The 15,552-nt window shown below is 35.9% G+C and overlaps 1 protein-coding gene across 1 annotated transcript; it reads right to left on the reverse strand.

Moving 5' to 3' along the window:
* Nucleotides 1-318: 318 nt before the first annotated feature.
* Nucleotides 319-15,218, reverse strand: LOC132112096 (potassium channel subfamily K member 2-like). The gene is made up of 7 exons (XM_059519683.1): nt 14,824-15,218; nt 12,979-13,289; nt 9,231-9,348; nt 4,070-4,230; nt 2,723-2,909; nt 2,426-2,565; nt 319-1,431 (listed from the first exon to the last, which is right to left on the reverse strand). Coding segments are annotated over exons 1-7 (1,242 nt in total). The 5' UTR covers nt 14,825-15,218; the 3' UTR covers nt 319-1,107.
* Between the last annotated feature and the right edge of the window lie 334 nt (nt 15,219-15,552).

The raw sequence follows: 15,552 nt of genomic DNA on the forward strand, positions 1-15,552 counted from the left end.
AGGGAGAGAGAGAGTTAGACAGCTACCAGCAGCGTACCAAGACGGGCACAACCCAGTGCTTCACACACACCAAAGAGAGCTACCAGACTGTGAAATAACTTGGCCTTAAGTACTGCCTTGTCCAGCGTATCCTCCAATCACCAACCGCTGTCCCTAACTAGGCACAGGTGCATCGAATTCCCTGATTTTCCTTCTTACGGCGCTACCGGAAGTTCCGGTGTTCTGTTTTTCCGGTCCGGGCGGAAACACTTCCGGGCGGAACCAAACTTCCCGAATTTTGGTTCCGCCCCTAAAGATCGTCACCTTGTGACACAAATATAACTGCCATACAATGTATGTATGCTATAAATATATTTATACATTGCATTAATACAGAACTTTCTTTATTCAGCAGCCAATGAAATGTTAATGATTGTGTATTGGACATATTTCCAATTATGACCAATTCAGTCAAAAACTTTCATTTGCTTACAGAATCATTCTATTGGTGCAAATCACATCTAAATTTATGCAATGAAACAAGCTGAGATTCTTCCACTCCAACACTGTTTCATATATTTTCGGTCACAGCTGCTTTTAAACAGAATGTGTATGTGGATTTAAAAAAAAATCCATGTGCTAATGAAAGATATAAACTAAACTGGTGAACCACCAGTCACAGCTCTGTCAGTAGCATAAATGCTCAGACATTCTTGCCTGATACCCTGTAATGGTTTTTTAACAGACGATCACAGATGCTGGGCTTGGGATACGCATCCAAAAACCAATTACATTTGCTAGTGTTTGGACAAGATTCGTTTTTCAGTATCAGTGTAGCAGCTTCTGGGAAGTCCATTCCTGGTGATTTTAAGGCACGAATATAATTCACTGGATAATAAAAGTTGCTTTCATGTTTTGCTCAAGAATACAGACTTTATCAAACATCTTAATTCCTACAAAATGTATAGACAGATTCATCTGACTGTCACAAGGCATAAAGTCACCCTCTCACTGATTCTAGTAGATCAGTATACATCCAGGAAAGATATGAACGCTTCTGATAAAGTTTTTGTGGACACAAATGTATCTTCCTGTTCTGTTTTCACATGTGCAGGAGAAGCTTGAGCTTTATTTGAGATGTTCAATGATGGATATCTCGCCGTGATCGGGGCAGTCCGGAGTAAGACCGTTCAGGTACAGGCTGCCGTTTTTGGTCAAGGTTGGGAGACCATCTTTCTCAAGTTCATCTGTGAAGTTTACAGACAGGGTTCTCTTGCATGGCATCATGTCCTGTCCTGGATTTTGGCCTAGCTCTGATGACAGCTTGCGCTTGATGTACGCTGCTCGCTGAAACTTGTCATAAATTTCCACACTCAGGCGGCGACGTGTCTCTTTGAATTCTGCTGACACATTAGCTGTCCATTCTGCAGCGTGAGCGCGGATCTCTCCCACCTGGAACAGAAAGAATGTTCAGTGGGACCAAACGCCGTCGGGTGTCACATGTGTTTAGAAGCATTTAAGAGGTGTAAAGCAGAACTTCAAAAACCTGTTTTCTGTGAAAATGTTTCAGCTCGAGGGAATGAGAAGTACATGGGCTGATTCAGCCTGCAACTGGGAGTGTTATAGAAAGTAATTCAGGCCTACAGTACTACTGTAACTCTACATTTCATCCACCATGTGCAGAGATGCTATGGATCTTTAGGACCCCATAATCCCATTCAATAGCTTTTATTGGGCTTTTACTGGGCTTTTATTGGTCTTATTATGTATAATTTAAGTGTGTCTAATTCCTTTTTAACTGTCTCTGGCTTTTAACTTTAACTCTGGCTTTTAACTGTTTGAATGCATAAGCTGCCAAGCTGTACTTTATTATAATTATAATTTTATATTTTTATAATTATAATTTTATAAATAAAAAAGAGGTCTGGAGAAAATGTATCAGAGCAAAGCTTCTATTCCAGCTAATTCAAGCACATAATTCTCCAAGCTGAAGCCCATTCACTTCAAACACTGGAGTAAATGAGCGCTGAGCAGTGATTGGCTCCTGGCACACTGGAACTTTAGGCTGTGAACTACAATCGTAAACAAAGCCAGAATAACATATAATGAACTCTCTGACATGACCTGGAACGTTTTATACATGCCTCATAAACCATTTACAACAGTCCTGCTACATAAACTTGGGATGTAACTTCTTGGCAAAAATTCATATGTACAGAAAAAAGGTTGTGCATTTATGTCTGAGTTGGGAATGCCCTACATTTCCACACTTAATTCCTCAAATTTCATTCCATATAGAATCAAAATGGAAATTAAATTCAGGAAATTAATATAACTGCTGTAAGTGCAGTTTTTAAATTGTATAATAAATCACTATAAATTACACTGCCATTGAAAATTTGAGGGCTGGTAAGATTATTATTATTTTTTTTCAGCAAGCACATACCTCCTCTTTGGTCTTCTTGGAGATGACCCGAAGCCAGTCTCCAATCATACTGAGAACTGCAGCGAAGTAGGCAAGACCCACCAGGATCCAGAACCACACAATGGGCTTATAATAGTCCAAATACTCAATCTCAGAGCCGCCTGAATAAGATAAATAAACCCATATCAATCCACTGAACTCATGACTAAACTTGACTACTTCAGTTTGTGTTGTTTTTCTGGGCATGTAATTGCTTTCAAAAATGAACACAGGACCTTGAAATTGAGACTGAAAGAACAAAGTAGAGACTTCATTCACCTGCCACAAAGTCTCCAAATCCAATAGTGGTTAAAGTGATGACAACAAAATAGATGGACTCCAGAGTGCTCCAGCCTTCAATGTGTTGGAAGATGAGGGCGGGAAGGGCCACAAACAGCAGGCACCCAAACAGGATGAACAGGACCGTGGATGTCACACGGATTTTAGTTTGGCTCACGTTCCATTTCTGAGAGGAAAAACAGAGGAGAAGGGAAGTGAGAGTGCTGGGTGGAAAAACAGTTAAGCTCATTATAATCACTGTTGACAGACATCTACAATACTCGACCAGACACTGTCTGAAAACAAATAATCCGCCTGGCTAAAGTATTAGCCTTTAACTAGTTTAAATACCCTGTGAAATCAAAGTGAGAGTTTTATGGGCTTTAATCATTGTGTTTTAGCTTTGAGGAACCCTATACAGTAGTGAACTCTAAAATAAAAAAAATAAAAAATTAGGGACAGGAAATATAGATCATAAAAAAAATGGACAAAGACAACTGATGACTCATGCTGCACTACACAGAGTTTTTTACAATCAAACACTGCAAATAACCATTAGAATAAACAATCATTCATTAAGTAACTAAAAGCCATAAAATGTAGAAAAGTGTCAACACAGCACAGAATGCTGCACTCAGTTTAGTAGAGTTTGAGAAATATACACTTGTCCTGAAAATCATGTATTTTTCCTTTCAACCTTCAAGAATTGTTTACTATGTTATACAAAAGAATGAGTGCACCAGCAATAAATAATTCACTATGCTGCATTAAATACTATATTGTGCTCTTCATTACACACGTCAACAGCTCAGCAGAGAATAAATGTGTGTACTGTATGTGCATCGAGTGTAAACAAGATGGCTCCAGAGGCACTTAAGTAATTACATTGAATCATCAAATGTGACGGCACCACAAAACCAGGTAAACAGTAGTCAGCAAGCCTTTCTGCAAAACAATCATTATTTTAGAGCCACAGGAGATTTATTGAGTGAAGACAATATAGTACATTTCTGATGAAAGGGATTTGAGGAGCACAGACTGTTTTTCTAAATGAATGATATATTAATTTTAGATGTAATCTTTTGACTTTCCATAATGGTAAACTCACATTACAGTACATTTCTTATAAATATTTCACAGAACTGATCTAATCTATTGTTTTAACCTGAATAGCTATTTATACTGTTCAGAAAAAAATATTTATTCCAAACTTTCTGATATTTTATATGTAAAATATTGAACATGGATTAAAATGGTAGATTATAAAATGTGTTAATCATGAATATCCTGTGAGGAATACTAATAGTTTTGCTAAATGATTTCCACTAAAGTTAATGAAACACTCACCACGAACATCTTTTCCACTTTGGCGATTCCTTTGCCAAATATGGTTCCCAGCTGATCGCCCACTCCAGCCAATAGGAACCCAAAGAGAGGGATCCCCAGCAGGGCATAGATAATGCAAAAGATCCTGCCTCCTTCTGTGTGTGGAGAGACGTTTCCAAAGCCTGCAGAAACAGAAGTCATTCTGTCAGCAAGGCTCTGATGATCCCAGGCATAATTTGTGGGCATAATCTGCCGAAATAAATAGGTAATACTTTGCTTTCTGAAATATTAGACAGCTCTATGGGAATTTATGTTGGGATGCCTTATTTATCGGTCAGGAAACATTAGAGCTGTACTATGCTGCCTACATGGAGAGTCTCCTAGTGAATACCATTCAATGCCTAAATTTAGCTATAGCACGAGAGCAAAGCAGATAAAATCATTACAGAAATGCAAATGCGATGAATGAAACGCAACTAGGATGAATTTCAGCTGCATGTGCAAATGCATTCATTTTAATATTTATTCAGGCCTCATGGAAAGAGGAGGAATAAGTGAATTATGCAGATATGGTAGCAGTGAGGTTCGGTAAATTATACTTGCTATCAGATTCACCCATTCGCTTATATGTCTTGATTTAAGCGCCATAAAAATATAAAATAATAATCAGTTTAATGTCAAGGATTCAATCTTTGGGTTCACCTCAAGGGATTTTCTGGGTTCATTACAAGTTAAGCTCAATCAACAACACTTTTGTTTTTGTTTGTTTTTACAAATTTTACAACTTTGTTGCCATGACAACATAATGCGGCAACTCTAAAAATACACAGAAGATTTAATAAGTGTTTTTATGCTTTTAAACGCTTCAAAGATCACCTCCATTTATTTCCTTGGTAGCTGCCTCACTGTAACCTTGATTTTGGCATCTTTTAAAGAAAATGTGTGAGAGAGGGTTTAAATGATTTGTTGTGTAATCAACAATATGCCACAGCTTCTGTAGATTCAGATTAATTTCTACTCAAATTTTCCTTTGAAACAGTGAGACTACAAGCTGCTGGTGCTGGTTGAAAAAAACTTTTTGGAAACTATGATTGGGACTCTTTAGAAATGCTTATAGCTATATTGAACTTGTTTCAAATTGATGAGCTTCACACACTAATATTAAGCTGAACTGAACAAACACTGAACTGGCTTGAGCTAAATAATGACCCTACTGTCTTTCAGAGCTGTTTTATAGCAGAACCTAGACATCAAGGTGACTTGACTCTTCATTGTTTTGCAAGAAAGTTTTACTCAGCATATTAAAATGGGAGAGTTAGAGACAGCGAGAATACCAGTAGTTATGGTTGTACCACAGCAGAATTTAAGTAATTACAAGAGCAAAAAGCTAAGCCGCTGTACAAAACCACCCTGAGAGCAGCAGAGCAGCGGAGGGCACTTCCGCAAGAGCCTCCATCCCATTACATCTCCATTTTACTTGAAGCTCTTTAACTGGGCTCAATCTCTCCTCATGCAATCTGTCCTCTTTGAAATCTAATTAAATAAAAAAACCTTGAAAGACCCATAAAAATTGGTTATCTGTGAGACAACCTTAATTACACATGGCACAATGGAGATGAATAACTGTAATGTCTTTACACATAGTCTCTCTTGTAAAAAATGATCCAAATATGTTCATGGCTGGATAAAAATATACTTGTTCCAGCAGATTAACTATAAGGATGTACGCTTCTTAGCAGTAAAAATTTATTACGTGTGTTAATGGCTTCAGTATTTTTATTTTCTCCTGATACAAACAATACTATGGGCAAACTCATCATTGTTCAGATAAAATCTAATTTCCTGACCTTAACTAGAGACAAACAACATGTAATGATTGATAAGTCAGAGACCCTAGAACCCAAAGTGGAGGCCGGTGGGCAAAGTCTGGCCTGCCAATCTTTTGTTTTGTTTCTGCTCTCCATTTGATTCGAATGAAATAGCTGCTCTGCCTGATAAAAGTTTCCCAAAAATAAACCATAAGATTTTTATGCCCATGTGTCTTGCACAGTAAAAGAGAAATGGATGATGAAAACATAACCTTCATAGAAAAATGGACTGTGCTCTTAATCTCCCTGCTTATTCGATGTGTCTCATGTGGCTCTCTCGCCTTGGGCACCAAATAACCTAGAGCCGGCCCTGATTTGGGGTCATTCATAATTGTGATGTTTTGGACAGAATTTAAATTGTGAAATATTATTGCAATTTAAAATAACTATTTTCTAACTTATTTAACTTTTTTGATGGAAAAACTGATTTTTTTCATCTTCAGTATGATTCCTACGGAATCATTCTAATATGTTGATTTATTGCACAAGAAACATTTTTACGTCTTCAAATTAGTTGAAAATATGCTATGTGGAAAAAGTGGAAGTGTATTTCTTTTTCAAGATTTTTTTGCTAAATACAAAATTCAGAATAACAGTGTATTTAAAACAGAACTCTTCTGTAACATTATAAATTAATTGGAATTGCATTTAATGCATGCTTGCTTAAAAAAAGTATTAAAAAAAATCTTCATTCAATCTTCATTCAAAAATATAGGAAAATCAAGTACTGGTTTACTGGTTACTGAGTCACTGGTTTGAATAACCCAGAAGAAAATAAAAACTTTGTAAAGCCCTAAAAGGAATGTCAGGACTACAGAGAAAAATGTCTCTGAAAAAAGTAGTTGAGATGCCCTGATCTAAACCAATCAGCACCATGAACACATTCACGAATCATAAGACCTAAATGACTGAAATCATGTGTTAAAAAAGCAGGATAATATCGGTTCTTAGCAATAAACTGACAGAAATCTCAGTCCGATTTGGTGAGAAATGAACATCATGTGCTGACTTGGAGCAGAAAACAAGTCCATTTGACACAAGTAGCAAAAAATGTCATGCCACCCTCATTAGTGAAGCAGCACTACATGATGACTGACGCAAACCTGATGTAACAACAGTGTCTGAATGAGCTTAATGAACACACAAGTGTGTCTTATGAGGGCTTCAGCATTGGCACATTTTCAGCAATCATGTGTATTAGTGAATGCAATGCTCTCACCAACAGATGACCGCATAAGGACACTCCAAAGTGTGTGTGTGTGTGTGTGTGTGTGTGCTTGTGTGAGTGTGTGTCTTTGCTGATTGGGGTGGACAGGGGAGTTGACAGGTTTTCATTCAAATGACAATAATTGGCTTTTTTTCTATATAGGTTACAAAAAGAAGGATTATTTGGTTGCCTATTGACGAACAAATGAGCCTTGAAGGCCAAGCCTGTGAATGACTTCCCTAGGTGAAACAAACACAAATAAAAGATGATGGATGATGTTCATTCGTGTGAACAAATAAAATAAATAAATAAAATAATACAAATAAAATAAAGAAAGCAAAATAACTGAAAACAACAAGATGTTGTTTTAACATCTGCCATGACTCCAGTTTTGAGTGTCACATGGTCCTTTAGAAATCATGCAATATGCTGATTTGATGTGCAAAAAAGTTTTCTTGTTATTATCAGTGTTGAAAACTCTTGTGCTTCTTAAAATTTTTCTGGAAACGGTGACATTTGTTTTGCAAGATTCTTTGATGAACCGAAAGAAACGGAAATCTTCTGTAATTTTAATATTGCTTGTGATCAATTAACTGCATCCTTTCTAAATAAAAGTATACATTTCATTAAACAAAAATGATAGTGAGCCCAGACTTTTGAACAATTATACAAAATCTGGACATCTAATATGATGGGAAGCAGCTCCAAGATCTTGGCCTCTTTCATCGGCATATAAGGTCAAGCTATCAGACACGTTCGGTTCATTAACTGCACTTTACACTTCACAACCTAAGAAGGACACTGGGGGGATTGATGAAGGGGGGCTTGCTCTTTAATCCACTACTTGGTTGGGTTCCAGCAGGTTTCAAAGGTGTTGTACACATGAATTCAAGAACAGTCAAAGCTGTCCAAAGGATTTGTTAAGGTTCATTAATCAAGCTTATTAAATAACGTTAATGCAATTTCCTACACAACCTCAGTGATGAAGTCAAAATGAAAAATGCGGCTGCTGATTATTAAGTGAGAGATGTATCCATAATGTGCTAAGTGTGTAGACCCTAAATAACCCTACATGTATGTTAAATAAACCTATATGCTCATAAATAATCAGGGCTACACCATTATGACATATTTTGCCTGTTGATTATTACCCTTGATATTGTAATTGCAATAGGATAGAATTTAAATTTAAATGTAAACAGCTCATTTTAGTTGTGTAAACAGTTTCCCCAAAATTATTATTAGTCCTTTGTGTTCTGCTGAAGAAATAAAGAAATAAAGGTTTTTGAAAGACATAAGGCTGAATAAATGATGAGAGAGTTTTTATTTTTGTATGAACTGTCCCGTATAGATACTAATTTTATGTAGGGCCACTGCATGTCATATTATTCATGTACACTACCGTTCAAAGTGTTGGGGTCAGTAACCTTTTGAAAGAAAGAAATTAATTATTTTATTCAGTCACAATCCATTAAATTGATAAAAATGAAAGTTAAATCATTTAGAATGTTACAAAAGATTTCTATTTCGAAATAAATGCTGTTTTTTATTAATAATAAAAACATTTTTTTTATAATTATCAGAAATGTTTTTGAGCAACAAATCAATACATCAGAAAAGATGTTTTCTGAAAGATCATGTGACACTGAAGACTGGAGTAATGATTGATGAAAATACAGCTTTGCCATCTAAAGAATATTTTAACATCATTAAAATAGATTAAAAAAAAAGTTATTTAAATTTGAAGAATATTTCACAACATTACTGTTTTATTGTATTTTTGACCAAATAAATGCCTTGGTGAGCATAAGAGGCTTCTTACTAAAATATTTATTAAGAACCTATACACTAAAAACAAGCTGACTGACTTACAGGAGCACACCTAAATGGAATGCTGTAATTTATACATTTACACTATAATGAAAAATATTTTTAATTATGCAGCCCTTCTTTTGGTCTATTAATTTTATTTTCCAGGCCCTCTAAGTACAACTTGTTTCACCAAGTTGCTTTTGTCACCTTAATGAAGTGATAATGAAGTTCAAAAAGCCACTAATCGATTAAAGAATCAATTAGAGAATTCATAATGAGTCTAGCTGTTACTCACCTATAGTGGTGATGACAGTCCCTGCAAAGAAGAAGGAGCTGCTGAGGTCCCACATGCTGCTCTCATTGGAGGGGTGACCCGAAGGATTGACCCCGGCCCGGATAGCAAACACCACTTGCTGTGGATGAGAAAACAGGTCAGGAATAATCTCCAAAAATTATACAAACCACTACAATCTTAAACTAAAAACAAGGGAAACTTTTAGGAATAGATCACCCAAATATAAAAAATTTACTCCCTTACCATGTCATACTGACTCTGTATTTACTTTCTTTGTGAAACACAAAAGGAGACATTCTGCCTAGTACCTGCCATCAGGTTTCACAAAATAAAGAAAAATATTACAGGGTCAGAATGACATAAAGGTGATCAAATGATGACAAATGCTCAGCAGGTAAGGGATAACATGAATATACAGGACATGTTTATTTAGAAACTGACAGCTATATTTTGCATTCACTTGGGCTGAATCTTCAACAATGCTATTTCCAGTACAAGCCCAGGAGAAGCAGTTGTGTGTAACATGTTTAAATCTAAAGCAGACTGCATGTCTCTGAATGAACAGGATGACTGGCTCCAACTGCCTACATTCAAAGCCTCAAATAAAGACACAGATCTGTTCTTTATCAGTCTTCCACTGCATCTCTGGATTTTACGTCACACATTACCGAGTCAGCTGGGAGTTAAGACAGAGTTGAATCTGTAATATAATTAACTGTCAAATCCGTTATAGTAAATGGCTGCCTTATCAAATGTGTGTGCCTGTGTTTGTGCAGTAAGGATAATATTATACTTCATGTATTTCTTGTGTTTCAGACTGTGCCTGTTTTTTTTAAAGAAGGGATCTTTGCACAATTGAGATCGATATTCCTCTGATCATTATGTTCCCTGAAGACCTAAAGTGACTTAGTACTAGCTGGGATTGATTCCAAACTTAGGGAATGTATGGTACATTAAAGAGTTGTTGTTTTGTTTTTAAATCATTTTACCACTAGGTAAGTTAAAACTTTAGAAACTCAAATTACTCTTAAGAGTAAGGGGACGTTCAAAGCTTTGCTGGAGTTGTTCTGTTCTCACTTCATAAGTATGCATATTTTAGAAACTAAACTAATTGAAGGACTAAAAAAGTGGAGCTGTCCATGGTCCTTAACTTGTAGCTGACTCACTAGCTGACTCACTATTTCTCTCTCTCAGCTAAACATGACTTGGGGTTCTACAGTATATGTACATAATGCAAGAATGTATTATGGTCATCTCGCCACAATTGCAAGATATAATGTCCAAATAACAGAAAATGATACTGCAAAAAAAATTAAAAAAAATTTAAATTGCTAGTACAAGATGTATGTTGAAACAATGGAAAAATTGTAAAAATAAAGTTGCAATCATAATAAAATTAATGTTCAAATAATGGTAAATTGTATAACAAAATTGAAAAATACATTTGCGATTATGATAAGCAATGACCAAATAATGTAAAATTGAACATGAAAAATAAAGTTGCAAAATAATATGTATAGTCCAAATAAAAAAAAAAGTTGAAGTTATGTATAGTAATGACCAAATTATGCAACATTAACAAATAAAAAATTAAGTTGCAATATTAAGATGAAACGTCCAAATAACTGAAAAACTGCACTGCAAAGAATTTTTTAAAAAGTTGGAATAATGAGATGCACTTTACCATTATTTGAGCATTACATTGCAAAACCGAAAAATAAAGGTTGCACCTATGAAAAGTAATGTCCAGATAATTGAAAAACTGCACTGCAAAGATAAAAAAATTGCAATTAAGAGATAATGTCCAAATAATGGGAAACTTAAAACTGAAAAATAAAGTTTCAGTAATGAAATGTAATATTCAGATACCTGCATTGCAAAGTTGAAAAATAAAGTTGCAATTATAAAATGTAATCTCCAGATAACAAAAATGGCACCGCAAACATTAAAAATACAATTGCAATTAATATTCAAACAACAAATTGCATTGCAAAAATTTTATTGTGGTTGGAATTTATAAGATTGCTATTGAATTATCAAAATTAAAATTAAAATGTGTAATCCATTAAAAACAGTCAACAATGTACCACCAGTATGCAACAGCAACATAGCAATAAGGTGTTTAAATAAGCACTAACAGGCCATTTTTAAATTATGTGACATTAGGTTACTACAACACATTCAAGCCCTAAAAGTAACTATTTTAATTCAAATGTTGGCCATGCTGACCTATTCCATATTCCAGTCATATTCTCACAGCCTAGAAATCTGAAAAAAAAAAAAATTCAATCAATAAACAAAACAAAACTGGGCACATTTTCACTAAGCAGTTAGTGAGAAATGTAAACGCTTTCAAAAACATCTGCACATGAGTGTGCAGGTTCTCCTGGCCTATATACTGTATAGCAGGGATGCTGTAAGACCCCTCAGCGTATCCCATCTGCTCCCCAACGCCTCCATCTGGCTGCATGAGAGCTCAGCCAAAAGTGAGAGACAAAGGGAGGCCATTCATTCTGTGGGGAAGTTTTCCTGTTTGTGAACACCTTCCAAGTGTCGGCACAATCACCACTGGACTCGGACTGTTGGCAGCAAAGCAACTTGGCAGGAATGAACATTTGTTCAGATGTGTGTTTGAGCATGAGCATCGTAACACCAGTAATCAAGAGATGGGAAGTAGGTGAATGCAGTGTTTTGGGATGTAATTCAATGTAATGTCAAGGGGAAGGAGGGGTTCTAGAAAATGGGGAGGGGTTGGAAAAGGTAGAATTATGTTACTTTAACACATAACAAAACACTACAAATGCACTAAAATTATGCAAATCATATAAAGAAATATTCTCCAAATATAACATCAAATAAATAAACAGTTTCCATCCAAGTTGCAAATTAAATTTTAATTTAATGTTTATTATTAAAATGAGTATTTATTTACATGCAAAAAAAAAAAAACATATTATGAAAAAAGCAGCACTTCTATCCCAAATTTTCATGATTTTATACACATTTAAGAAATTTGATTCACATTCTGTTTTTGTCCTGTTTTTTTCAAGATTCACATAAAAATATGTGGATAAAAACTGCTAATGAACGTTAATGACACACAATCATCCAAGACCTTTACATTTCTACTAGAACAATTTAGTACATTTTGCAGCAGACAAAAAACTCTGCACTTATAAAATGCCACTTTAAATTCAGTCTACTTCTTGCACAAAGGTCAATACCACAGACTTCACAAGACGGAGCTAATTAGTGATGTAATGCCAAGAGTACATTTGATTTCCACACAGGTGAAATAGTGTTAAGTGAACTCACTAAAACGGACAGACCCGACTGCCAGCAACCCCAGTTTGGAGAGCAGATAAAGTGTATTCATAATTTTAAGCATATGAATATTACAAAAATACAGTCAAAACAGATCAGATTGATCTGAAATGTTCATGATTTCGGTATTACAATCTTTTTAAGAAATAACACTGCATCATACTTCAGAAACAGAACAACATGCACTGAACAATTTATGTCCAATTAGTGTTTTCTGGCTCCAATTAATCAGATTACAGACCGTTTCTGCCAACTTCCGAGCTGTCATTATTGATTTTGGCAAAGATTTGTCTATTCTCCCAACATCCTGATGACAAAACCACTATATGCTTTGAATCAATATCCAGAAGACTATTTTTACCCATACAAACAGATACTTTGCATTTTAATTTCAAGCACACAGGTAAATAATTGGAGTTTGTACCTTGACCAGGTCCTCCAGTTCAGAGGCATTGACACAGGCATGCCTGGAAAGGAAGTTAATTTTCTTTTGAATGATGAGGTTCTTCTGATAGCTCTCCTTGGGCTGTTCCAGGGCTTTGAACACCGTGGCTCCTATTATCAGATACAGAACAACCAGCAGGAAGATTGCCACTACTGTTTTCCACTTCATTACGGTGGTTATGGTATCACAATCATCCGCCAAGTTATATACAATGGGCTTGGAGGAGAACGACAGCCGTGGTTTGGTGTTGTGTGTGGCTGATTTAGGATCTAAAAGATCAGGTGCAGCCACTGGGGCGAACAAAGGGAGAGAGAGGGCAAGACAGAGCGAGGAGAGAGAGAGAGAGAGAGAGAGAGAGATAGGTTATAAAAGGCAGATGAAATTTTAAAGAAATGATTGCTAATGAAGCTTTAATAATTCTCTGTATTTTAATTTAAAGAGTTCTGCTTTGTTTACCGATATTTATGATATTATTTTCCCATGTATCTTTGTACATGAACAAAAACACATTCATGTTTTTTACATGGATCCATTAATAAATGATAGCAGCAGCTATGAAAAGCACAGACAGGCTGCAGGGTTTAAAAACAGTGATGAATATGATTTAGATTATGGACGTACATTTATAGCTTGTTATTATTCTGAATCAAAGTCATTGAGTATTTTGAGTTTGTACACTGGGAATATTGTGTTCATGATATATGTTCAAACATTTAACTGATTAATTCTAATTACAAGCATTTAAAAGGGAACTTGGGAGGATTTTTATACAAGAACATCATAGAAGAAGTGAAACTGGCCCTTCATCTGTGAGGAATTTAATTTGTTTTTTTCTCCACTGACTTATGCAGTGTTCCAGCCAAGTGTGAAAAGCCTCTCAAACCAGTGATAGTGAACATAATGTTCTCCTCACTAGTAGCAAGTATGCAGGCAAAACAAGTTTTAGCACTTATTTAGAGTTTCAGATTTTCTCTCTGTACATAATTCAGACCTCAACGCTTATTAACGATCTGTTAGCTACTGAAGCCCCAAAGGGCTCCAGCAACGCATGTCCACGTTTTCACTCTTTTCCATTCATTCATTTTATCATAACCAGATCCATTTAAATCACTTCTCTTTTGTGTTTTTATTGCCATCTCTTTTTACATTGAATCTAAAAGGTGCTATTAGCAAGACAAGTCATTATATCACATTAAAGAATTTATTATTTTATGATAGGCAGCGCTGTACTGCAAAACTGATTGCAGTAATATTCCTCCTACAAATATGGAAACAGATTGTTTCAAAGTTGTGTGGGTGGTGTGGCGCTGTGATACATAATCAGAGATGGTCACTGAAAGGTTACAGGTTCAGACCCTGCAGAATGCAATCCAATAGCCATCACCTTTGTAGCAAGTGTATTGCAATGATCGTACACTGTTTTACCTGTTTACTGTTATATTTTACCTTTATCTGCTTTCATTGAGACTTAATTCCAGCTACTTTATTAATAATTATAATTTTATTAAAAACACAGTGATTTTAGAACCGAATCTACAATGATATTGCATTAACTCTTGCACAAATAATTAAGATTTTACTATCGTTCACAATATCGTTATGAAGAAACTATCAAAAAAGGAAAAGAACAACAACAACAAAAAACTAATTATTTTGATTATTGTCAACAGTTATGGTTACATTTCGAAAATAATTAGAGCATGACCATATTTTAATGTCCCACAAACATAATTCAGGCCTGAATGGGTTAAGTATCGTGCCAAATTTAGGCTATGCAACACATGATAAACAATTAAATTATTCAAACAAACACTGCGCACTTACTACTTTGTCAGATTTCTTCTTCCTGCTGCTCCTCATCAGCTGTCTTGAGTGCTAGAACACTTGACTTGTCTTTCCGTTCTTCTCAGGAGCACACAGGCAAAAACGGGATGTTAATCATCGCACCAAACGCACTCGCATCCCTCCGTCTTCTGTACTGGACTATCATGCCTCTGTCCAGTTTTAAATCTCCAGGCGAGCAGTAGTATCTTGGAATCCAGCGCTGGATTTCGTGGTAGAGTAAGCACTGGAGTGAGAAGGGAGTGTCCAAAGGGGGCACACGGGTAATTGAACGGGCTGTTCTCATCATGAGCGCGCTCACTGTCCGTCTCCGCGCTCTCCGTGTGTTCGCTAACTGTGGCAGGTTTCAGGATTTCATGCGCAGGTCCCATCGCATGCCTGTCAGAAATAGGGAAATAAGGAATCGCGAGGAATTTAACTATTCTGGTTCTGAACGATTCAAGTACTTCTGAAGAATAAATATTTGGGGGGGGGGGGGGGCTCAGCAGCTTATTGCCAAGTTATAAGATAAATTCAGAATTAAACAAAGCAGATAAAACAAACAAACAACCTATTAACTTTACGACGAAACTAAACTTGTGAATAAGGAAGCTAAGTGAGTCTGATTATTTCAGAATGGTCTGAGTTATTCCTCACAGTGTTTTGAGAATCGGACTACACTGTCCGCGCTGTATTTTTTATTTAAAGAGGTCATATGATGCTTTTTTAAAG

The sequence above is a fragment of the Carassius carassius genome, chromosome 31, assembly GCF_963082965.1.
Source record: "Carassius carassius chromosome 31, fCarCar2.1, whole genome shotgun sequence".
Lineage (NCBI taxonomy): Eukaryota > Metazoa > Chordata > Actinopteri > Cypriniformes > Cyprinidae > Carassius > Carassius carassius.

Bases quoted from the DNA above. Each gene is read 5' to 3' on its own strand.
- LOC132112096 (XM_059519683.1), bottom strand. The intron at 9,349-12,978 runs GTACAAACTCCA...TCTCATCCACAG, and splicing joins AACTGGAGGACCTGGTCAAG to CAAGTGGTGTTTGCTATCCG. The intron at 2,910-4,069 runs GTGAGTGTTTCA...TTTTCCTCTCAG, and splicing joins AAGTGGAAAAGATGTTCGTG to AAATGGAACGTGAGCCAAAC.